At 40.7% G+C, this 26808-nt stretch overlaps 1 protein-coding gene across 1 annotated transcript in view; it reads left to right on the forward strand.

The window, feature by feature from the left end:
* Positions 1–26317, forward strand: part of LOC115122636 (calcitonin gene-related peptide type 1 receptor-like) — a 134625-nt gene extending 108308 nt beyond the window's left edge. Inside the window, exons 10-16 of the mRNA XM_065020309.1 lie at positions 2730–2856; positions 6089–6242; positions 8655–8715; positions 8866–8932; positions 12114–12332; positions 15691–15732; positions 22975–26317. Coding sequence (XP_064876381.1) covers positions 2730–2856; positions 6089–6242; positions 8655–8715; positions 8866–8932; positions 12114–12332; positions 15691–15732; positions 22975–23199 — 895 coding nt within the window. The 3' untranslated portion in view covers positions 23200–26317. The remainder of the gene's footprint in view (positions 1–2729; positions 2857–6088; positions 6243–8654; positions 8716–8865; positions 8933–12113; positions 12333–15690; positions 15733–22974) is intronic.
* The last annotated feature ends 491 nt before the right edge of the window (positions 26318–26808 follow it).

Below are 26808 nucleotides of genomic sequence, written 5' to 3' on the forward strand. Positions count from 1 at the left end.
CGGAAGTAAGACGTAGGTGTCCGTGACGTGGCTGGTTTTCCCTATGAGTTCCTGCAACATACGTCTCGTGTCTGAGCCGTTGATAAGTTATTAATATGTCCATTCACTCTTGATTTTTTTGCTATCTTGAAGCTGAAAGGGTTCCCCCGGTTGTCCCCATAGGATAACCCTTGAATAACCATTTTTGGTTGCAGGTAGAACCCTTTTGGGTTTCATGTAGAACCCTTTCTATAGAGGGTTCGTTCTACATGGAACCCAAAAGGGTTCTACCTGGATCAAAAAGAGTTCTAACTGGAACCAAAAAGGTTTCTCCTGTGGGGACAGCTGAAGAAGCTTTTTGCAACCTTTTTTTCTAAGAGTCTATAACCATTAGGCCATTATCCTTGAATAAACATTATGGGGGACATAACTGCAGGAGCAAAAACAACATTTCTGCATCATATTGGTTAATATAGACTTGGGATAGTTCTCATTTGGCTCAGTTGCCAATGTGAAAATTCCCAAAATGTTGACATTTGACGTGTTTCAAATCTCAATGGATATAGCAAGTAGGGTGTTAACCAGCAAATGCAGCTGTGGGTCAACGTAGGTTTTCTAACAGACTGCAATGTGAGCCAACGTACAGTAGGTCTTGTAACAGACTGCAATGTGAGCCAACGTACAGTAGGTCTAGTAACAGACTGCAATGTTCCGCAAAGTTTATACCTGCTCATAAATCTAGCTAAGACATAGTTCAGGTGCATATCTTAGTAGCCAACTAGCCGCTATCCAAAACAAAAGTAAACGCTCAAACTACACTGTGTGTGTCATGACACGAATCAGATAGAATAGATCCTTTCTTGGCATTGTAAAACATCAATGGACGATCAAAGCGATCAGCTAATTATGACCTCAATTACGTTTTAAAGATGGCAAGCAAAGCATTGCTTTTTAGGGGAACAATCGTTTTTATGATCATGGCACTATATTTATAGGCTGATCCCTTTAAAACTGAAAGTCTTAATGTTCCCAGATGTGCAGTTTACAGTGGTATTTGACACAGTACAGCTGCACTTCTTATTTATGGCCTCCACTTCAGCACTGCCAGGACTCACCGACAAAAAATACTCCAGCTAGCTGTGGAAAAATAGAGTTGGGTTAGCTTAAAAAATATTGTATCACTGTGCAGTCTGATCCTGTCCTAATGCATACATGATGCTTGTTGTCATAAAATGGCTGTCTGTTTTGACAGGGCCTGTCTGATTAAAGTGTCAATGTACATGGGGTTATCATTTTGGTAGTTCCTGCTTTTACCGTACCTTGCATGCCAGACGTTGCCCTGAAACTCCTTTAGCTTGTTGAGGTGTAGTCTGAGAACAGCCATACAGCATCTTCAGATGAAGAGCGTTCTTCTGTCTGTTCTATTTTCTGCTTATCCTAGTTTGAAGATATTTAGCTAAAATGTCCTTTTACTTCTGTTGGGCCATTTAAAGTTAGCCTTGTTCTCAAAGACATCACACATCACTGACCCAGAATAAGTAATTTACTAATGCTGCCATGCTGAGATTTCTTCTTCTTCTATAAACAACACATTTACAGCAAGACTGCTACATTAGCTTCCAATGACTGGAGACAAATAACAGGACATTGTTGCTGTACACAGGTTTGGCACAACGTGTTTTCACTCCAGTAAACACTGTTCCATCCTATCTTTAATTGCTCGTGTTTGGCCTTACTTTCCAAACCTTTTTATAGAAAATAGTATCATTTGATTCCACTGCCATCCATATGGATGATGGAGCTTTTGATTACTGATGATTGTACCCCCACTACTTTGTAAATGACTTATTATGTGACTAATATGCTTCTGTATCAGATTCTGTGAGAATCAGGAAGCTCCACAGGGACCTCAAATACAGTCGTCAATAATATTTTTTGACAACTGATTCCACTTATTGTCGGACGTTGTGTGTGCCAGTATTTAGCAACTGCTGAACCGAAGCAAATGATTTCAGTTCTTTTGTGTTGCTTGAGAGAATTGCTGTGTATTCTTATACCAGTTTACAGCATGCTCTGAATGGAAAGACAATCTGTATTTATATTTTACAAGAGGATCCTTCGTTCAGATGACTGCAGCATCTGACTAAGTCATTATGGGCCAGAGTTAGTCATTCCAATGGTTCATGTTATTTATCGTCCTGTTTATTTCATCAAAGCTCGAAACATCTTTTTTTGTAGGATTTAATATGTTGAAGTTGCTGATTTAGTTTTTTATTGCAACGTGCAGAATGGATTTTTCATCATGAATATTCATTATTTTGATGATGTTAAAATTCGATCTGCATACAGTCCCATTCATTTTTTTAATCGTTTCTCATGACAATAATAATTTACCTCCAGCTTTGCAGATTATATTCTCATCTGTGACTGTTAACTGTGAAGTTATTTTTCATATTTCACATACTAACGATTTATATTGAAGTTTGTTCTCTCGTTTCAGACATACAATTTACACTCTGTATCACTTACAATTCTGTAACCTATGTTATCGACAGCATTCCTTATATATTTTCACACTAAAAAATGAGATAATCAGCTTAATCATTTTGCTTCTGTCATTTAGTAAATTGTTTGATGTAGCTCTCTCTGTGAATGTCTGCTGGGGTAACTGTGAATGTCTGCTGGGGTAACCGCAGCCAGACCCACATCATATGTTAACTTTATTATTCTGTTTCTTTGTCTTCACTCAGGAACCTGAGCTGCCAAAGGATCACGCTTCATAAGAACCTCTTTGTTTCCTATGTCCTCAACTCCGCCCTAACTCTCATCTACCTCATAGCAGTGGTCAACAACCCAGATGTAGTGGGAAGAAATCCAGTAAGTGTCACTTTACTTCACTCAACCCATATCACAGTCAAACACATCACAGAAATACATTTCACATTTAAGGTCAAGAAGATCAATGGGAAGAGGAAATATAATGTATGACTCTTCAGTGTTGCACTGCATGATCATTTCAAAATAGTACTTGTTTGAATTCTTAAAAACGATGTGGCCCTCGAGCACTATTTTATTTAATTCAAATGAGTTTACTCTATATCAGCTGTTTTTTCTAAAAGCGTTCGTTAGAATATAATTTCTTATTTTCAGCATAACTTTTTAATGTGGTTTGCCATTAACAGACGGCCCAGAGCTATACTTCTCATATCACTCAGACTTCTTTCATTTGTCAGACTTTTGAACAGTTGCCACTCGTTGAGTTTCAGTCAGACGTGAATTCTTTGTATCCTGAGGTCTGTTAAGGTGAAGATAGTAAATCTGCCTCTATGGAATGTGACATTGCTGTATCTGGTATAATCATCCCTTTCTGATACTTTCAGTATTGTCTTTTAAGAGACATTTTCATTGTCCACCTTTCAATGGAAAGGATTTGAATAAATCAGCTTCTTATTATACAGTATTGTGACTCAGCAGACAGAGTTACAGAGTCGCAGTTCCATAAAAATATAACGTATTTTTTTAAATATTTTTTTTAAGAGGTCTGAGAATTGTAGAGATGATCTTAATGTAGAGAAATAGCTAGAACATGGGCTTGTAGAGATGGATAGCCTATGAGTAGAGACATTTGTTTTTTTCCCAGTTAGGAGAAATGGTTAGTAAAAGACTGCTGGCCCAATGTAGACAGTAAGGTCCTGTTATCATTCTCTCGATTGGAGCATCTCTTTAGAGATGTCCTTCAGTTTAGCCAGACAGAAAAATACTGTCGTCTGGGTTTGATTTTCAGCGTCTCTTCTCTTCTCCCCGTACCATCACGTTCTCACTGGAGAAACAGACTTCAAGCCTAATCCAACTGGCATATTCACAGTGGAAGATTTATTCAGATATACCAACTGACCCTGGTGATCCAACCGACAGGGAGAAAGGAACGACAGCTTTCAAAATGAGTATGAATAGCTATGTTCTAGCAGCATTGGCTCAGAACCACCTTTCCCAATCTGTCTTAAATTTATTATAATCTGCTTGTTTTGAAAAGCGAGAGAACCAAATTGTAGTTTGTCTTTCACACCTCAGACAACATGGTCTTGATTTCCAGGGATGGGATGAAAAGAGATCCCATCACAGTTGGTTGCACATACTACACGTCTTTAGTGGAACATGTTGAAATCCTCGAGCGGCAAATTTAGACTGGGTCGGTCTGTGTTCTGACTGCATGTTTGATTTAGGGATGTGGTGCTCTGTTGGGAGAATAGACTCAGCTCTCTCTGAACAAAAATAACAAGGTCTCTTTCTCTCTGGCGGATCACAGCAGAGACTAGTAGTCTGCCAGTAGTGAAAGAGTGGATCCCTAGTGCTCAGGTCAAGTAGGGCAAAGACTTGAGACACACTTTGGAATCGTCAGACATGATTGCCTTAAACTCTGTTCCATAAAACATTGAGAACCATCCAGACTGTCCCATTACATTAGGCTGTGGTTATGAAGTGGTGAGACGTTTTTTGTGTGAGTTTTTTTAATTGAACCTCTACAGGATCGGTGGATTCCTCGCGGAATGGTTGAGCTAACGTAGGCTAATGTGTTTAGCATGAGGTTGTAAGTAACAAGAACATTTCCCAGGACATAGACATATCTGATATTGGCAGAAATTATTTTTTATTATTTTTAATCTAACTGCACTGTCCAATTTACAGTAGCTATTACAGTGAAATAATACCATGCTTTGTTTGAAGAGAGTGCACAGTTAGGAACTTGAAAATGTATTAATAAACCATTTAGGCATATTTGGGCAGGCTTGGTACAAAACTTGGAACAGAAATGCGATGGTTCATTGGATCAGTCTAAAACTTTGCACATACACTGCTGCCATCTCAAATCTAAACTGGAATAATACATTATGGCCTTTTTCTTGCATTTCAAACATGACGGTACATGAATTTAACATTTTCACAAACTTCGAAGAGTTTCCTTTGAAATGGTATCAAGAACATGCATATCCTGCTTCAGGTCCAGAGCTACAGGCAGTTAGATTTGGGTGTAATTTTAGGCAAAAATTGAGAAAAAAAAGGGGCAGATCCTTAAGAGGTTTTTAACTAGGCAAGTCAGGTTAAGAACAAATTATTATTTACAATGACGGCCAACCCTGGCCAAATCCTAACCCGGACGACGCTGGGCCAATTGTGCGCCTCTCTATGGGACTCCCAATCACGACCGGTTGTGATACAGCCTGGAATCAAACCAGGGTCTGTAGTGACGCCTCTAGCACTGAGATACAGTGCCTTAGACCGTTGCACCACTCGGGAGCTCCCATGAAGTGTTCTGATCACACCAATATACCTTAGTAATGTCAACTGTCTTTCACCATACATGTAATGCCGCAGGAGAAATAGGAGGAGGAGGAAGAGGGGAGAGGAGGAGGTGACATATGGCTAAGAGTTTGTGGGTGACTGACAGGTTTTTAAGGCTGCGTATGCTGCATACACGGACCTCAGGGACAGGAGACTAGCTAATACCAATGCCAGTATCTTCTAATTAGATCAGCACACTTGGAGACAGAGGGCTGAGAACCAGGAATCTCAACATGGAAAAACTAGAGGATGAGCCTCAGTTAATATGTATGGGCCCGTCCCAAATGGAACTCTGTTCCCTATATAGTGCACCACTTTTGACCAAGTCCCATCTTAGAAGAAAAGGTGCTATCAATAACCTAAAAGGGTCCTTTGGTTGTCCCCATAGGAGAACCCTTTGAAGAACCCTCGTTATTTTAGAAAATAGGGAGCCATTTGGGACGCAACCCCATAAAAAAATAGAAAGGCTTTAAAAGACAGAAAGAGACATATGATAGTATGGTGTTGACTGACAAGAATGTGGGGATATTATTGAACAGAATATAGGCTGCTTAACAGTCTATTTTGTCTGGCAAATACAACTATCTGAAATGTGGAGCGAGGGATACTCTGTGGCTCGAGCAGTAAGGAGTAAACGGATAAACATCCTCCTCTCGGAAAATCATAATACCCCACTAACGATATTGTGTCAGGGCTGGTTGAGTGTTGGGCTTTGTGTTGTTGTTGTTATTGTCTCTGTGTGACTCTCTGTGATCCTAATCCCCTGCAGGTTGGCTGTAAGGTGTTGCACTTCTTCCACATGTACATGCTGGGCTGTAACTACTTCTGGATGCTGTGTGAGGGGATCTATCTGCACACGCTCATTGTGGTGGCTGTGTTCGCCGAGGAGCAGCATCTACACTGGTACTACCTCCTAGGCTGGGGTGAGTCTTACTACCTGCCTTAACCACAGATCTAGGATCAGTGGTTATAGTCAGCAATAGAAGGTCAACAGTCAATTCAATCATCCAGAGTTGAATGGTCACAAAACCAAAAAAGGTTAACCAAAAAGTTTGAAATGTCCTTAAATCCGACGTCTCAAAAACGGTTAAATTCTTTCTACAAAAATATCAATTATAATCCAATAAGAAGTGTAGGAGAGTCAATCAACAAAGGAAAAAATTATAAATGATAAACCAAAGATTATCTACATATTGACAAGATGCTGGACTGACCGCTCGTATGCTGTGTTCATAACCAATTGAGAAGGTGGTATTTACCACATACGACTGGGAATTACCTCCAACTGGTACTTACTAGTGGGAAACTTGTCTATCATCCCTGAGCTCCAACTTCTCCCAGATGCTGACCTCTGACGTCACCTACTAAGGAATTGACCTTGATTACATTTTTCGGCAGTTAAATGCAACAAAAATAACATTTTATAAAAGCAATCTAATGAATCTATTTTTTTAACACAAATGTGTTTACATGCATGATAGTTGTACTTTTAGTTTATGCTTGATGCAGCTTGTGGCCATTAGCAAATCAGCGTTTCTGAATGAGTTCAAAGCACGTGAATGCATGCAACTGGTATGTATGACTTCACAACTGGCAATTACCACCTTCCCACTTGGTTGTGAATGCAGCATAACAATGTGAATAAATGTCCACAAAGGCGGAAGGCAAGCGAGAGGAGGCGGTATCAGGCTGGAACATTCTAGCTCATAAGAGGGCAAATACGCATGTGAACAGCAGCGACAACTCCGATATAAAATAGTTTTTCTCAAAGTTGCCTGAATGCCATGTGCGTCCATTTATTTACCTTCGTAACAATCTAAACATTACTAAATTTATATTTAATATAATAAGCCTCACATAGTAAATTAGAAATGTCATTATTTGTTGACCAACGTCTTTTCTGCTTCTCGCTGTATTTTTCACACGGACAGATTCTGGGGCGCATTTAGGCCTCTCACGTAGCCTCTTCCTCTCTGGATAAACTCACCACTCCTTGGTGATGATAGGAAGTCCTTATGTGAGAGTAGCCCAGTAATTCCCTTTCTCCAGGCAGATAACCCAAGGGAACAGGTTTCTACAACAGGTAGCCGGTTGCACCTTAATTGGGTTAATTGGCTTCCATGTGTTTGATACCATTCCATTCACTCCACTCCAGCTTCATTATAAACCGTCCTCCCGTCAGCAGCCTCCTGTGGTTCCTCCAGCACCCACTATTTAAAATTGAATTCATTGTTTCTCAAACCATGGCCATTTCTCTTTCCTCTTTCTACTATACTTAAAGTGACAGTCCTCATTTTTAACCATCAAGAGAAATGTAATTTAATGATGCAGTCGTTTAGCCAGATGTAGGCTATTCACCTTTATGTTGACCTCACTAAAACGGAATCCATAACTTTGACAGTGCACCTTGCCCATCTTTTTATGGGTAATTTATTTGATTTTCTCTGTACTCTATTCTGTTCTGTAATTATATTTACATACCACAAAAAATATGAGTATCAGTATCTTTCACACAGCCACCCAAAGGGATGGAGGGATGGATGGAGAGAGGGAGAGAGGGATAAGAGAGAGGGATGGAGGGATGGATGGAGAGAGGGAGAGAGGGATAAGAGAGAGGGATGGAGGGATGGATGGGAGAGGGAGAGAGGGATAAGAGAGAGGGATGGAGGACCTTGATAAAGGACTTCTAAACTGACCCGCTGCTCGGATTCATCTGTTTCATCTGTTTATGGCCCCAGCTAAAATGAGAACCCCAATGAATACTGGCATGGTTGTGTTGTTTTTAGGGAAAGGATTTAACCAGACTTGGTAAGTAGGAGAAATGGCCTCGTATGGGGTTGTTCTTGCTAAGCTTGTAGCAGACAACATAAGCTTGTTTTGAGTTTAGAAAGAGCTTCTACTGTCTGTTCTGTCAGGTATCTTCACTATAAATGGCATGATCAATACTTAACAGCCTTAAAGGGACAGTTCAAAGGGATATCCACTTACCTTGGCTGTGTTTATGCTCATTTTGTATTTTGAGTGAAAGGGAAAGGGGGATACCTAGTCAGTTGTACAACTTAATGCCTTCAACTGAAATGTGTCTTCTGCATTTAACCCAAACCCCTCTGAATCAGAGAGGTGCGGGGGCGACCTTCCCCTTTAACTTCTTCTATACAGGTTACAGCACAGTAGATGTGCAAAAAGTTACTCTTATAAATGAGGAATTACACACAAATTACTGTCGTAAAAATATTATAGCTGTTTTCTTTATAATAAACACACATCATTAGTTCATGAATTGATTAAGTCAAGTTTTGCAGATGTCCTTACAGTGTTTGTCTTCTGGTTTCCAGGGTTTCCCTTAGTGCCTGCATCCATTCACGCTGTGGCGAGGAAGAAGTATTTTGATGACAAGTGAGTAATGGTCCTCTGCACTAGTATTGTAAATAAGCTGAGCAGCTGTGTGGTGGGCTGCAGTAAACATCTAGAAGGAGAAGAAGAATACTTCATTGTCTGTTTGTAGAGAGGGACTTGTTTAATGGCTAATGTTTCTCTTTCCTGTAGCTGCTGGATGAGTGTTGAGACCCACCTGCTCTACGTGGTCCACGGTCCCATCATGGCAGCGCTGCTCGTAAGTCACGCCCTACTCAATTGAAATACCTGAAGTGGACACTCAAGGCTACATCCTGTACAGCCTGGTCGCATAGACTAGACGTAACATAGCAAACGTAAATCCGGGACACCGAAATTAGTATGATATGTTACATTTGGTATGGATGCATAAGACAGAAAGTTACTTAATGCGAACGTCTAGGAACTCAAAAGGTTGCACATACGAATCTCATCACGGACAATTTTAGCAGTTTAGCTAATTAGCAACTTTGCAACTATAATAAATAAAAATCTAAATGCAACAATTTCAAAGATTTTACTGAGTTACAATTCATATAAGGACATCAGTTGGCTGTACTGACAAATTCTCTAAAACAACGCTGGAGGCAGTTTATGGTAGAGAAATTAACATTCAGTTATCTGGCAACAGCTCTGGTGGAAATTCCTGCAGTCAGCATGCCAATTGCACTCTCCCTCAAGACTTGAGACATCTGTGGCATTGTGTTGTGTATCAAAACATTTTAAAGTGGCCTTTTATTGTCCCCAGCATAAGGTGGGTTAAGGTCACATGGTCCGTCAACTGTATGCAAGGTCTTACCGAAATTTGACTTCCTTTTTATCCCAACCCCTCCACATACAGTACCAGTCACAAGTTTGGACACACCTACTCATTCAAGGGTTTTTCTTTGTTTTTACTATTTTCTACATTGTAGAATAATAGTGAAGACATCAAAACTATGAAATAACACATATGGAATCATGTAGTAACCAAAAAAGTGTTAAACAAAATACAAAATACATTTTATATTTGAAATTCTTCAAAGTAGCCACCCTTTGCCTTGATGACAAGGCACACTCTTAGCATTCTATCAAACAGCTTCTTGAGGAATGTTTTCCAACAGTTTTGAAGGAGTTCCCACATATGCTGAGCACTTGTTGGCTGGTTTTCCTTCACTCTGTCCAACTCATCCCAAACCATCTCAATTGGGTTGAGGTCGGGTGATTGTGGAAGCCAAGTCATCTGATGCAGCACTCCATCACTCTTCTTCTTGGTCAAATAGCCCTTACACAGACTGGAGGTGTGTTTTGGGCCATTGTCCTGTTGAAAAACAAAAGATAGTCCCACTAAGTGCAAACCAGATGGGATGGCGTATCGCTGCAGAATGCTGTGGTAGCCATGCTGGTTAAGTGTGCCTTGAATTCTAAATAAATAATGGACAGCAAAGCACCCCCTCTCCATCACACCTCCTTCTCCATGCTTCACGGTGGGAACCACACAAATCAAATCAAATTTTATTTGTCACATACACATGGTTAGCAGATGTTAATGCGAGTGTAGCGAAATGCTTGTGCTTCTAGTTCCGACAATGCAGTAATAACCAACAAGTAATCTAACTAACAATTCCAAAACTACTGTCTTATACACAGTGTAAGGGGATAAAGAATATGTACATAAGGATATATGAATGAGTGATGGTACAGGGCAGCATACAGTAGATGGTATCGAGTACAGTATATACATATGAGATGAGTATGTAGACAAAGTAAACAAAGTGGCATAGTTAAAGTGGCTAGTGATACATGTATTACATAAGGATGCAGTCGATGATATAGAGTACAGTATATACGTATGCATATGAGATGAATAATGTAGGGTAAGTAACATTATATAAGGTAGCATTGTTTAAAGTGGCTAGTGATATATTTACATCATTTCCCATCAATTCCCATTATTAAAGTGGCTGGAGTTGGGTCAGTGTCAATGTCAGTGTGTTGGCAGCAGCCACTCAATGTTAGTGGTGGCTGTTTAACAGTCTGATGGCCTTGAGATAGAAGCTGTTTTTCAGTCTCTCGGTCCCAGCTTTGGTGCACCTGTACTGACCTCGCCTTCTGGATGATAGCGGGGTGAACAGGCAGTGGCTCGGGTGGTTGATGTCCTTGATGATCTTTATGGCCTTCCTGTAACATCGGGTGGTGTAGGTGTCCTGGAGGGCAGGTAGTTTGCCCCCGGTGATGCGTAGTGCAGACCTCACTACCCTCTGGAGAGCCTTACGGTTGAGGGCGGAGCAGTTGCCGTACCAGGCGGTGATACAGCCCGCCAGGATGCTCTCGATTGTACATCTGTAGAATTTTGTGAGTGCTGTGGCACATGCGGAGATAATCCGTTAACCTACTCTGCGTCTCACAAAGACACGGCGGTTGGAACCAAAACTCTCAAATTTGGACTCATCAGTCCAAAGGACAGATTTCCACCGGTCTAATGTCCATTGCTTGTGTTTCTTGGCCCAAGTCTCTTCTTATTATTGGTGTCCTTTAGTAGTGGTTTCTTTGCAGACATTCGATAATGAAGGAATGATTCACGCAGTCTCCTCTGAACAGTTGATGTTGAGATGTGTCTGTTACTTGAACTTTGTGAAGCATTTATTTGGGCTGCAATCTGACCTGCAGTTAAATATAATGTACTTATCCTCTGCAGCAGATGTAACACTGGGTCTTCCTTTCCTGTGGCAGTCCTCATGAGAGCCAGTTTCATTATAGCGCATGATGGTTTTTGCAACTGCACAATTCTTGACATTTTCCTGATTGACTGACCTTCATGTCTTAAAGTAAAATTGACTGTCATGTCTCTTTGCTTATTTGAGCTGTTCATGCCAGAATATGGACTTGGTATTTTATCAAATAGGGCTATCTTCTGTATACCATCCCTACCTTCTCACAACACAACTGATTGGCTCAAACGCATTAAGAAGGAAGGAAATTCCACAAATGACTTTTTAACAAGGCACACCTGTTAATTGAAATGCATTCCAGGTGACTACCTCATGAAGCTGGTTGAGAGAATGCCAAGCTTGTGCAAAGCTGTCATCAAGGCGAAGGGTGGCTACATTGAAGAATTTCAAATATAAAATATATTTTGTTTGTTTAACAATTTTTTGGTTACTACATGATTCCATATGTGTTATTTCATAGTTTTGATTTCTTCACTATTATTCTACAATGTAGAAAATAGTAAAAATAAAGAAACTTTTCAATGGTACTGTATATATACAGGTTGGAGAGGTTGGAGCAGAGGGCTGCCACACTGGGCGCACTTGGAGCAGTTGTTGTGGCAGGTTAAGTGCCTTGCTAAATGGCACAATTGTAGGAAATGGCATCTAGGATTCTATACTATAAAATCCTTTCTTTCTTTTCTTTCCCAGGTAAATCTGTTCTTCTTGCTAAACATCGTGAGGGTGCTGGTTACTAAGCTGAGGGACACCCACCGGGCAGAGTCTAACATGTACATGAAGGCAGTGAGAGCTACCCTGATCCTGGTCCCTCTCCTGGGCATCCAGTTTGTCATCTTCCCCTGGAGGCCAGAGAACCGCCTGGCGGGGGAGGTCTACGACTACATCATGCATATATTAATGCATTACCAGGTAATGACTACATCATGCATATATTACCAGGTAGTGACTACATCATGCATATATTACCAGGTAATGACTGTATCATACATACACCATTATCTGTTTTTTTACACTGCTGCTTCACGCAGTTTATTATATCACTGTCTAATATCTATCACCCCTACCTACATATACTTTCGACTCTGTCAACCACCACATCCTCATCGGCAGACTCGACAGCCTTGGTTTCTCAAATGATTGCCTCGCCTGGTTCACCAACTACTTCCCTGATAGAGTTCAGTGTGTCAAATCGGAGGGTCTGCTGTCCGGACCTCTGGCAGTCTCTATGGGGGTGCCACAGGGTTCAATTCTTGGACCGACTCTCTTCTCTGTATACATCAATGAGGTCGCTCTTGCTGCTGGTGAGTCTCTGATCCACCTCTACGCAGACGACACCATTCTGTATACTTCCGGCCCTTCTTTGGACACTGTGTTAACAACCCTCCAGGCAAGCTTCAATGCCATACAACTCTCCTTCCGTGGCCTCCAATTGCTCTTAAATACAAGTAAAACTAAATGCATGCTCTTCAACCGATCGCTACCTGCACCTACCCGCCTGTCCAACATCACTACTCTGGACGGCTCTGACTTAGAATACGTGGACAACTACAAATACTTAGGTGTCTGGTTAGACTGTAAACTCTCCTTCCAGACCCATATCAAACATCTCCAATCCAAAGTTAAATCTAGAATTGGCTTCCTATTTCGCAACAAAGCATCCTTCACTCATGCTGCCAAACATACCCTTGTAAAACTGACCATCCTACCAATCCTCGACTTTGGCGATGTCATTTACAAAATAGCCTCCAATACCCTACTCAACAAATTGGATGCAGTCTATCACAGTGCAATCCGTTTTGTCACCAAAGCCCCATATACTACCCACCATTGCGACCTGTACGCTCTCATTGGCTGGCCCTCGCTTCATACTCGTCGCCAAACCCACTGGCTCCATGTCATCTACATGACCCTGCTAGGTAAAGTCCCCCCTTATCTCAGCTCGCTGGTCACCATAGCATCTCCCACCTGTAGCACACGCTCCAGCAGGTATATCTCTCTAGTCACCCCCAAAACCAATTCTTTCTTTGGCCGCCTCTCCTTCCAGTTCTCTGCTGCCAATGACTGGAACGAACTACAAAAATCTCTGAAACTGGAAACACTTATCTCCCTCACTAGCTTTAAGCACCAACTGTCAGAGCATCTTACAGATTACTGCACCTGTACATAGCCCACCTATAATTTAGCCCAAACAACTACCTCTTTCCCAACTGTATTTAATTAATTAATTTATTTTGCTCCTTTGCACCCCATTATTTTTATTTCTACTTTGCACATTCTTCCATTGCAAAACTACCATTCCAGTGTTTTACTTGCTATATTGTATTTACTTTGCCACCATGGCCTTTTTTGCCTTTACCTCCCTTCTCACCTAATTTGCTCACATTGTATATAGACTTGTTTATACTGTATTATTGACTGTATGTTTGTTTTACTCCATGTGTAACTCTGTGTTGTTGAATGTGTCGAACTGCTTTGCTTTATCTTGGCCAGGTCGCAATTGTAAATGAGAACTTGTTCTCAACTTGCCTACCTGGTTAAATAAAGGTGAAATAAAAAAAAAAAATATATATACAAATTACCTCGACTAACCTGTACCCCCGCACATTGACTCTGTACCTGTACCCCCTTTATATAGCCTCGATATTGTTATTTTATTGTGTTAATTTTGACAATTGTTTTATTTTGTTTATTTGGTCAATCTTTTCTTAACTCTTTCTTGAAATGCACTGTTGGTTAAGGGCTTGTTAGTAGTCATTTCACAGTAAGGTCTACACCTGTTGCATTTGGCGTATGTGACAAATAAAGTTTGATTTGATTACCAGGCATGACTACATCATGCATATATTACCAGGTAATGACTACATGATGCATATATTAACACATTACCGGGTAATACTACTGATCGCTATGACTACATCATGCATATAAACTCAGCAAAAAAAGAAACAATCTTCACAGATCTTCATTGTAAAGGGTTTAAACACTGTTTCCCATGCTTGTTAAATTAACCATAAACAATTCATGAACATGCACCTGTGGAATGGTCGTTAAGACACTAACATCTTACAAACGGTAGGCAATTAAGGTCACAGTTATGAAAACTTAGGACACTAAAGAGGCCTTTCTACTGACTCTGAAAAACACCAAAAGAAAGATGCCCAGGGTCCCTGCTCATCTGTGTGAATGTGCCTTAGGCATGCTGCAAGGAGGCATGAGGACTGCAGATGTGGCCAGGGCAATAAATTGCAATGTCCGTACTGTGAGAAGCCTAAGACAGCGCTACAGGGAGACAGGACGGACAGCTGATCGTCCTCGCAGTGGCAGACCACGTGTAACAACACCTGCACAGGATCGGTACATCCGGACATCACACCTGCGGAACAGGTACAAGATGGCAACAACAACTGCCCGAGTTACACCAGGAACGCACAATCCCTCCATCAGTGCTCAGACTGTCCGCAATAGGCTGAGAGAGGCTGGACTGAGGGCTTGTAGGTCTGTTGTAGGGCAGGTCCTCACCACACATCACCGGCAACAACGTCGCCTATGGGCACAAACCCACCGTCGCTGGACCAGACAGGGCTGGCAAAAAGGGCTCTTCACTGGCGAGTCGCAGTTTTGTCTCACCAGGGGTGATATGGTCGGATTCGCGTTTATCGTTGAAGGAATGAGCGTTACAACGAGGCCTGTACTCTGGAGCGGGATCGATTTGGAGGTGGAGTATCAGTCATGGTCTGGGGTGGTGTGTCACAGCATCATCGGACTGAGCTTGTTGTCATTGCAGGCTATCTCAACGCTGTGCGTTACAGGGAAGACATCCTCCTCCCTTTGGATTTTGACCCCACTTTGTTCAGGGACACATTATTCCATTTCTGTTAGTCACATGTCTGTGGAACTTGTTCATGTTTATGTCTCAGTTGTTGAATCTTGTTATGTTCATACAAATATTTACACATGTTAAGTTTGCTGAAAATAAACGCAGTTGACAGTGAGAGGACGTTTCTTTTTTTGCTGAGTTTATTACCAGGTGTGACTACACCATGCATATATTACCAGGTAATGACTACATCATGCATATATTAACACATTACCAGGTAATGCTACTGATCGCTATGACTACATCGTGGATATATTAATGCATTACCAGGTAAATTATGCAAGTGATGGTATGCCAGCAGCACAGTCCTTGCCAAAGCTCTGATCTGACAAACAGTATGTTAATATTAGCAAGAGGATCTGATGTTTGTTTGTTTTGCTTTTCCTCCAGGGGTTACTAGTGGCAACGATATTTTGCTTTTTCAATGGCGAGGTAAGCATTACTTTTCAGTAAAACTCAAGCAATTCACTTCCCATTCACTTCTACTCTTAGATCATTTGTTTCTTGAGGTACAGTTGACAGTATACAGTAACAATTTACACTTGATCCTCTGAAGAACCCTTACCCTTTGGTAAAGTACAGTTTTATTTGAACCTCTGAAGAACCCTTACCCCTTGGTTAAGTATAGTTTACACTTGAACCTCTGAAGTACCCTTACCCTTTGGTTAAAGTACAATTTTGATTGGCCATGTTGAGGGGAAGACACGTCAGATACAGTATATCACAAAAGTGAGTACACCCCTCACATTTTTGTAAATATTTGAGTATATCTTTTCATGTGACAACACTGAAGAAATGACACTTTGCTACAATGTAAAGTAGTGAGTGTACAGCTTGTATAACAGTGTAAATTTGCTGTCCCCTCAAAATAACTCAACACACAGCCATTAATGTCCAAACCACTGGCAACAAAAGTGAGTACACCCCTAAGTGAAAATATCCAAATTGGGCCCAAAGTGTCAATATTTTGTTTGGCCACCATCATTTTCCAGCACTGCCTTAACCCTCTTGGGCATGGAGTTCACCAGAGCTTCACAGGTTGCCACTGGAGTCCTCTTCCACTCCTCCATGACGACATCACGGAGCTGGTGGATGTTAGAGACCTTGCACTCCTCCACCTTCCGTTTGAGGATGTCCCACAGATGCTCAATAGGGTTTAGGTCTGGAGACATACTTGGCCAGTCCATCACCTTTACCCTCAGCTTCTTTAGCAAGGCAGTGGTCGTCTTGGAGGTGTGTTTGGGGTCGTTATCATGTTGGAATACTGCCCTGCGGCCCAGTCTCCGAAGGGAGGGGATCATGCTCTGCTTCAGTATGTCACAGTACATGTTGGCATTCATGGCTCCCTCAATGAACTGTAGCTCCCCAGTGCCGGCAGCACCCATGCAGCCCCAGACCATGACACTCCCACCACCATGCTTGACTGTAGTCAAGACTCACTTGTCTTTGTACTCCTCATCTGGTTGCCGCCACACACGCTTGACACCATCTGAACCAAATAAGTTTATCTTGGTCTCATCAGACCACAGGACATTGTTCCAGTAATCCATGTCCTTAGTCTGCTTCTCTTCAGCAAACTGTTTGCGGGCTTTCTTGTGCATCATCTTTAGAAGAGGCTTCCTTCTGGGACGACAGCCATGCAGACCAATTTGATGCAGTGTACGGCGTATGGTCTGAGCACTGACAGGCTGACCCCCCACCCCTTCAACCTCTGCAGCAATGCTGGCAGCACTCATATGTCTATTTCCCAAAGACAACCTCTGGATATGACGCTGAGCACGTGCACTCAACTTCTTTGGTCGACCATGGCGAGGCCTGTTCTGAGTGGAACCTTTCCAGTTAAACCACTGTATGGTCTTGGCCACTGTACTGCAGCTCAGTTTCAGAGTCTTGGCAATCTTCTTATAGCCCAGGCCATCTTTATGTAGAGCAACAGTTATTTTTTTCAGATCCTCAGAGAGTTCTTTGCCATGAGGTGCCATGTTGAACTTCCAGTGACCAGTCAGTATGAGGGAGTGTGAGAGCGATGACACCAAATTTAACACACCTGCTCCCCATTCACACCTGAGACTTTGTAACACGAACGAGTCACATGACACCGGGGAGGGAAAATGGCTAATTGGGCCCAATTTGGGGTGTACTCACTTTTGTTGCCAGCGGTTTAGACATTAATGGCTGTGTGTTGAGTTATTTTGAGGGGACAGCAAATTTACACTGTTATACAAGCTGTACACTCACTACTTTACATTGTAGCAAAGTGTAATTTCTTCAGTGTTGTCACATGAAACGATATACTCAAATATTTACAAAAAATGTGAGGGGTGTACTCACTTTTGTGTTATACTGCACCATTGAAACAGCTCATCGCTGCCTGGTGACATTTCCAGGTCAACAGGCGGCCATCTTGTGCACCTAATAACAGATTGATGAGTGGCCCGTGGTTATAGAGTGGGAGGGAGTGTCTCTGCTGCTGACTCCTGTACAGCAGCAAGGACCACAGCAGTAAGGCCATCTCAGATGAAGAGGAAAGAAGACAGACACTTGAACAACTCTGGGGCGAATCACCCTGCCTGTCTGCCTGTCTGTCACCCACTTAGCTCAGCCTGCAGCTATTTGCTGTCTACATTCACCAGTGGGCTGCCCCACACAGTTAGTTAATGTCATACATTGATAGAACGCATTTGATAGTTCAGGAGTTGCATACTGCTTGGCCAGACACTAGGAGAAAGAGGGACTGACTGAGCATTTTCTTCGCTTGAGAAACGAGAAAACAAAAACAATACGCAGACCAAGGAAAATTGAGACCTTATTTGAATACTCAGCATGAGGTGGTATCTTGCACTGACAAAAACACTGCGAATTAACACAGCGTTCGTTCATTATCAGGTGCAGTGTTAAGTTATGTTTTATACATTGGAACTGATTTCTGGGCTGGGAAAACAGGTCAATCGTTAGCTCCTGCATGAGAAACCAGACCTCATCAGCGTCACTCCATCGGATCCCGTAAACAAGTTCGACATGTCCAAAGAACAGATTCAGTTTCGGGGGGATAAAAGACACATTGACACAAAGTAATATTTTTTGGGGTATAGGAATGTTTGTTTGCTTTGCCGCATAATAGTTTGTACTGTCTCTGAGACATTCGTTTTTGGGGCTGAGTTCATTGCCGATTTGCCAATCTGCATAGACCTAAGCTATGTTCCAAATGACACCCTATTCCTTATATAGTGCACTACTTTGGAACTACAATTAGTTAATACAAAGGAAAGAGAAACCCTGTGCACAGCAATGTGTCTCGGTACAGCTGCTGGTTTTGGCAGGAACAACGAGTATTACAAAACGAGTATAAACAGCATACTGAAGAAAGACATTCGATTGGTCGCCTTTTTATTGTTTTAATATGCTAGTTGTTGATATGCTCTGCATCATTAGATCATGGGAGAGTGCAGTGTGTCCTGTCCTCATTTTCCCTCAGTAATTAGTGTGGCGTTGTTCAGGAATTAGACATTCCTTGTTCTGGGTCAGCCCGTTCTTTTGAGTTAACTATTGGCTCTATTCATTCCGTATCACGGACGTTCAGCGTTACAGCGCGATTGATATTGAAAGGCAATGTTCCCTCGTTAGCTGTGATTGCATTCACTATACACGTCAGCTCAATCGGAAATTACCTTTACATCTTTTATGGCACATTCTGTAACTCTTCAGCGATACAGATTATAATTATTATTGAATAGGGCCCTATTTCACACACTGCTTTGATTGAAATGTTTCGCTCCTTAATCAGATTGGTGCTGTGCTCAAAAATGTGATACTCTCATAATGTAAAATGTACAAACAAAAAGCAGATAAACTATCCTAAATGGACACTTGTGTTCACGTGTCTCTTTTCAAAAGTGCCTAACTATTGTTTAAATGCCTCAAGCTTCTCAACCTGCACTAAACTCAGTGAGGAAGGAAGGTATTATCCTTCAAGTAATGACAGGAAATGGGAGCCTAGATTGTGATTGAATTCAGTTCTTGCCGAATTCATATCTACAAACTTCTATTAACATGTATCAAATCAATCCACATTTCCTCACATTAAATTGAGTTAATGATTATGCATATTGATGTGTGGTTAGACACTAAAATGCCTAACGCAGTATGTAACCAAATTCTTACACACTCACATGAACACACACATTTAAAAAATAAATAAAAATACTATGGAACGCCGTTTGGGTCTTTGCGTCTCGAAAAAGATACACGTCAAATAACACTATATGACGTGTCAAATATGAATGTTGACCAATCAGGACCTGAATATGACTGCACGTCACATAATAATTTAACGTGTTCATACATGTTTTACGTAGTTATTACACATTGATTACACTCTCAGTCATATTCCATGTCACAACGATTCATCGATACGTATGCTATGACGCTGTTAAAGTTGTCTCGCGCACCTAATGTGCTGGTCATAAAAAAGATAGTTAGCTGATGGATGCAAACAACGTTCTTCCCCAAAAACATAGCAAAACGACATCATTTGTTTCAGTAGCTATAGTTAGCTATCTAACTATATAGCTGGGTGTCATCATCTAAAATAACCCTAATTTATAAAACAGTTCTTATTTGATTAATGGTGGTCGGACCCATCTATATGAAGCTAGCCACAATAAGGATTAGCCACAATACTGGACTTTGCGGTTAGCCTTCAAAATAAAAGTATATAATTGACAGCGATGAAAATTTATACAAATAGTAGAATTATGCCATAATTTAATCATGCTAAACGAGTTTGGAATGTTGTTATATAAAATCAACATAAGAGAATAATTTGTTAATTTGTCAAAAATATGTTGAAATCACACTGGATGTAGTATACTTTAGAATTGCATTGTGGGCATACTTATTTCACTGTACAGTCTTACCTATGGATTGTGGATCAATGACATTGGGTATCAGTCTACTCAGTGACACGCAGAGAACATTAGCGTTGTAACAGTTAGCTCTTATTGTGTATAATTTGTCATTTGTTGTATCCCCTAGCATATATTATAATTGTATATTTATGTACGTACGTACTGTATGTATACAGACTTTTCTACATTGGTAATAAAAATAATAATAAATAAATAAAAATATATAAATACATTTATTTAATTTTTTTTAAGTAAGCTCTTTACTGCGGGTCTCTGAAAGAACTGAATTGAGACACATTTATTGTCAACCTACTACGTGTATTGAACATTATTCCAAGAGGAAAAACAATACTGCGTGGGTGTTTTGGAGCGTTTTGGAGTCTGAGAAGGGCGTTGGGAAAAAATATATTGGGTATTGAGTAACTAGATTGAAAGCCACATTTCATTGATTACCAAGCCTAATCCTTATTGTGGCTAGCTTCACAATTACAACCCGGTCCGGCCTCACTAGTCCGATGAAGCTAGCTGGCTGTTTATAACGTTAGCTTTGGGCAACAGGGTTAAGTAGTTGGCTAGCTATTTATTTTCATGAACTGAAGTTCAATATCAATAGGCAAACAACAAGTGGCTACCTAGCTAATACTTACTCACAAGGATTCCTAAATCATTGCTAAGCATAATGAAAATTGACTGCAGTTTCTACTGGTCATTGTTTTCAGGCTGGTTGTATTGGTGCTAGCTAGGTACGAAGCTAAGGCTAGCTAGCTATCCTAGAACCAGCGTTCGAACAAATAATGCCTTATTACCAACGCGGTATTGTGAACAAATCAAATTGTATTGGTCACATACACATGGTGTGTGCTTGTTTGCAGACTTTAGTACAGCTTTGACAGTGCTAATGATAAGTACTGGTGGCGCTTGGCTTGCACGTGGAAATTCAGCACACACAACATTCTACAATAGAATAGTGTTATTTGACACATCTATTATTCACATCTTTTTTGACACGCAAAGAACCATAAGGCGTTCCTAAAATACCTGTTTTTCTTCGTAATTACTGATCAATTATTTTATACACTTATAAATAGTATGTTTTGTTATCTGTTTTAACAAACTTTTTTTTTTTTAATTGTACTTATGTTCAGTCTTGTGAAAAAGTAAGTATACACCCTGGAAAGTAGTCTTTTTTTTTAACATATTTGGACAGATGGATATGTAATCTTCACTTCAACACTATTGACAGATAAAGGTAACCTATTTTAACAAATGACACTGAAAGATTATACTTTGCAATCATTTATTCATTAAAAAAATCTACAGAAATGCAATTCCATAGTGCAGAAAAAAAGAAGTACATTCTAGCTTTAATAGCTTGTGTTGCCCCCTTTGGTTGAAATAACAATGTAGCCGTTTCTTGTAACTGTCTATCAGTCTCTTACATCCACTGGGAGGAATTTGAACCACTTCATTACAGTACTACTTCAATTGTGTCATGTTCGAGAGCTTTCTTGCATGCACATCCCATTTCAAGTCCCCCCACAGCATTTCGATGGGACCTGGGGTTTGACTCCATAACCCTCCATTTCTTATTTTTCAGCCATTCTGTTGTAGCTTTGCTTTTGTGTTTTGGATCTTTGTCCTGTTGCAAGATCCATGTTCAGCTTCAGCTTTTTGGCAGATGGCCTCATATTCTCCTCCAGAATTATCTGGTACATTATAGAATTCATAGTTGACTCAATGATGGCAAGTTGGCCAGGCCCTGAGGCAGCAAAGCAGCCCCAAACCATAATGCCACCACCTCCATGCTTTACAGTTGGTATGAGGTTCTTCTGTTCAAAGGCAGTGTTTCGTTTTCGCCAATCATGGCGTCTGGCATGCGACCAAACAACTCCACCTTTGACTCATCTGTCCAGAGCATATTGTTCCAGTAGTCTTGGACTTTACCCAGGTGTTGTCTGGCAATCGTCAGTCATGTCTTGATATTATTTTTTGAGAGCAGAGGTTTCCTCCTTCCTGACCTCCCATGTAGGCCACATTTGTGCAGTCTGACAGTTGACTCAAGCACTTCGACATTCATTGTGGCAGGAGAGGCCTGTAGATCCCTTGATGTCACCCTGGGGTTCTTAGAGTCTTCTATAAGCATCTTTCGGGTCAGCTCTTGGACTGGTGGGACGACCTGTTCTAGGTAGATTGCCTGTGGTCTGGAATTTTCTCCATTTGTAGATAAGCTGTTGGACAGTGTAATGATGTACTTCAAATTGCTTGGAAATGAATTTGTAACCCCTCCCAGACTCACAAGCATCAATAATCTTTCTTCTGAGGGCCTCGGGTAGGTCATTTGATCTTAGCATGACGTGTTACCACACACCCATATGGTTAAGACCAAACCAGACCAAGTTTCTAATCTTTATGGAAGGCTGGACCCTTCTTAATTTCTCTCTAATTATTTTCTAATCATTTGCACCTGTTTTGGTGCACCTGATTCCAATTTTAGCCATTTTCCCAAATTTTGGGGGGGTGTTTTTTTTTTACTGGGTTACCTTTGTCAATGAATGTGGTGGGAATTTAGCTCATATCCATGTGTTCAAAAATGTTAAAAACATTTTATAAATAATACTTTCCAGGGGATGTACTTATTTTTTCACATGACTGTATATAGATTCTCTCTCTCTCTCTCTCTCTCTCTCTCAGTGTGTGTTTATGCATTTGCATGTTTACTCACCCATTAGAGAATACAGTTTATAATCTGAATGTCCCTTTTTCTCAGGTGCAGGCGGCTCTGAAGCGACAATGGATTCAGTACAAGGCCCAGTGGGGTCAGAGACGGAGGGACCACTGCTCCATGCGCTCTACCTCCTATACCGCCACATCAATCACTGAGGTGCCCGCCTTCATGTACCACCACGACTGCAACAGCGAACACTTAAACGGCAGACACACCTCTGAGGACTCTGAGCTGGTGGCTCTTAAGACAGGGGAGACGTACGCCTGAAAAGTGGGAGGCAGTCTGAGTGTCGGAGGAGAGAAGAATTAGTAGATGGAGACATTTCTATAATATCCCGCCGCAGTTCCACATTTCATAGATAGAACTGGTGGGTTCAGCCCCAGACTGTGAAGGAGAAGACAGTGTGTGTCTGGACAGTGATATCTCTCCCATGAATTGGCCAATGATGGCTGATGCTTCATTTACATGACATTGCTGCTGCTATGGCTGCTTATTAAAAACACTAAGATATACAGTACATGAAACGGGAGCCGCGTTTGAAATGTGGCGCGTCCTAAAGCTGCTATCTGTGGGACTCTTAACACATCATGGGAATGTTAAGGATGATTATAATGATGATGAAGAAGATGATCATTAGAATGACTATGATGATTATTAGAATGATGATGATAATGATGAAACTATTGTTGCTTTGCCTATACCAAAGGGTGTGTGGGGTGGGCTGCCAGTATGAGAGGCATGCTCTGTGTGAACTGAATCCAACACTGAAGAGTTCCCCTGAAGGTCACATACTGATGGACAGCACAGTGCATGTGTGTGTGTGTCCATGGCGACACAAGAGGTCAATGGTTTTAAAGGCTCCCTGTGCCTAAGTTCTGGAATCCTGTAAATAATGGTTCGCCACTTTCACTTTAAAAGTGTCAAAGTGTGTTTTAGAGGATTTTATTTTTATGACTAAATGTTTTTTTTTCTTGCCAACAACTTGCTCTTTAAATACTTTCTGTCTGTTTCGTGAAGCTAGCGAGCTCCTCCAGACTGCTTATAGTTGCTGACTGTGCTTGCGGTGCGTTTCTGTCACAAGGCCTGTATTTAATAGAGTGCAGAAGATACAGAATGTCTTGATATGGGCTCAAGAGAGAAAGAATAGACTAAAAATAAAAACAGACTGAATCACATAGGTAACGTGTTTATCAGACACATTTCTGAGTACCACCTGGCTCTTGAGAATATTTTCTGTGAAGTCTGTTTGACGTGTCCATTTGCCAAAAGGTCTAATGTGAAGCTTCTAGGATTCCACAATAAGCGTTATTTTATGTTTTGTGCTCAAATGAAAGCCATTCCAATATGGTGAAATTATTTTCTCTATGTCATATCAGTTATGAATAGAGAGGGAGGAGAGAAGAAAAAACTGTATGGTTACCTGCAAAAATAATCATATAAACAATGACAATATACCATTTTTAAAAGAAAAGTCTTGACAATCTAGGCCTATGGAAGATGTTTCAAGGTAAAACCCTCGTTTCCCCAGGCAATTATCTATATCGAAACCATAATTACCTTGAAATAGCATCCTTCTAGTGTACAGAACCTGTCAAATGTTAAGAAAATCATTCTAATTGAGGGCTATTTGAAAGATTCTGTTGTCATTTCTCTTGTGTGAATACTACAGTGTATTTTCTTTCATTGTTTATTATCACACACCTACTATATTATGCCCTTAGATTATTATGCCCTTAGATCCTAAATGAAATCTCCACCTATTCTCAAATGTATTCCTTTGTAGGTTGCGCAACCTTAATAGATTCCTAAATTAGACACATGGAAAACCAATCTAAACCATTGAAATACTGTTTTGTATTGAGTTAAGATCTGTGTGAGTGTTCGTGTGTGCGCGAGCGTGTGTGTGTACGTGTGTTCATGTTTATCAATGTGTAAATGGAGCTAGTGATGCATGAGCCTTGGGGCCTTCTGATGTTTAAATTATTCCCATTCACATTAATGGTGTTTAAAGATAGACATCTGTTATGATTTATCTCCAGGGGACTTTCAGAAACTAAGAACAGCTCTGATCTGGATATAGTGGACACTTAGGAAAAAAATAGTTCCATTAAGGGTTCTTCTGCTTTCCCCATAGAACCCTTTTTGGTTCCATGTAGAGACCTTTGTAGAAGGTCGGCCTATGTAGAACCCTCACTGGAAAGGTATAACCCAAAAGGGTTATATTTGGAACCAAAACGTTTTTTTTTCAACAGGTTCTCTTATGGGGACAGCCAATGAACCCTTTTAGGTTCTAGATAGCACATTTATTTCTAAGAGTATAGCACTATGCTAGATAGATACCAATACTTTAGTAGGGTACCGAGGACAGTCGAGGCGACTCATTTATAACACATTTTTTTACCTATATTTAATCCTAAATTGTGCATACAATGAAATTCACAGCAACATTGTGATTCATACATCTCAAACAATTTATACATGAGGCCTCAGGTGCCCAGACCCATAGCAGACTAGTCTGGATTTGAATGCCGAAAACACATCTTCCTTTGGGGACAATTAAGCTTATCTTACCTTAGACCCTGTCAAACTTATTGTGCCAATCTAATTTATTTTACAGCTTCAATTCCTATTAGGCCAAGATCAAATAAATCTTTACACTTATGCCAATGTTTATACTGAATCCAATGTCTTTGCTGTTGTTGGGCCATCATGGAAGAGATGGAGAAAATCAGTGGGAGAAATGGGAGAAGGCCATTAGATGAGGTCTCAATAGGCTCTATTCAATCTGGATTGAGGAAGTTCGGCGTTACAGAGCGATTGAAATGTAAAGGAAATGTTTCCTCAATCGGAAATTACCTTTACATTTCTAGCGCTGTAAGGCTTCAGCGATCCAGATTAAATAGAGCCCTAAGAGCTCATTCTGTAAGGCTTCAGCGATCCAGATTAAATAGGGCCCTAAGAGCTCATTCTGTAAATCAGAGAAGGTGTTAACCACTGTGAAGTCTTATAGATGATTTAGAAAGGTTTTGATCCATCCATATTTTAAAGTTGATTTGTTCTGGATATGAACACAATGTTAAAAGTAGTTTTTTTCTTCATTTGGAGGATGATGAATATTTCTGTATATTTAGTATGTTCATGGCTATGTTGTCCAGTGCCCATGTCAACATGACCGCAAAGTTTGTGTGTGTAATAGATGTGAAATGTTTTGACCACTGTTTTTGGTTCTTTTGTTTTGCTTGTGTTTGGCTCTCGACCTCTAAGCTCTTTGTGTGGCGTTACTTCAAACAAGAGAAAAACTGTTTTTAAATGCACAAATCGACCAGCTTTTTGTTTGAAAGCTATTGCAATCAGAAATATATTGGAAAAGATTCTCTGTTATTTATTTATTGTGTGTGTGTCTGTGTCTGTGTCTGTGTGTGTGTGTGTGTGTGTGTGTGTGTGTGTGTGTGTGTGTGTGTGTGTGTGTGTGTGTGTGTGTGTTTGAAAAGGAGCAGAAAAATATGATTTTAGAAGTTCAAAAATACTTCATCACCGATGTACCTCTCAGCAGACAACAACCAATCCTCACTGTATTATTTGTCTATAAAAATGTCCCCACTAAATTATTTAGGTGTACTTTGATATCTAGTGTCCTTTATGGAAAATACACATTTCAAGGTTCAGAAGATTTGCCTGGTAAGTATGTGAGGAAAATTATGTATAGTGTTTGACTTAATTTATATTCCTGCTCTCTCATTCATCAACCGTCGTACAGTAATGCTTTTGACACCCATTATACAGCACAAAGTCTCAAATGGCATTCTATTCCCGACATAGTGCACTACTTTTGACGAGGGCCAAAAGAGCTCTGGTCAAAGTAGTGCACTATGGAAG

The sequence above is a fragment of the Oncorhynchus nerka genome, linkage group LG7 (genome assembly GCF_034236695.1).
Source record: "Oncorhynchus nerka isolate Pitt River linkage group LG7, Oner_Uvic_2.0, whole genome shotgun sequence".
NCBI classification, from domain to species: domain Eukaryota; kingdom Metazoa; phylum Chordata; class Actinopteri; order Salmoniformes; family Salmonidae; genus Oncorhynchus; species Oncorhynchus nerka.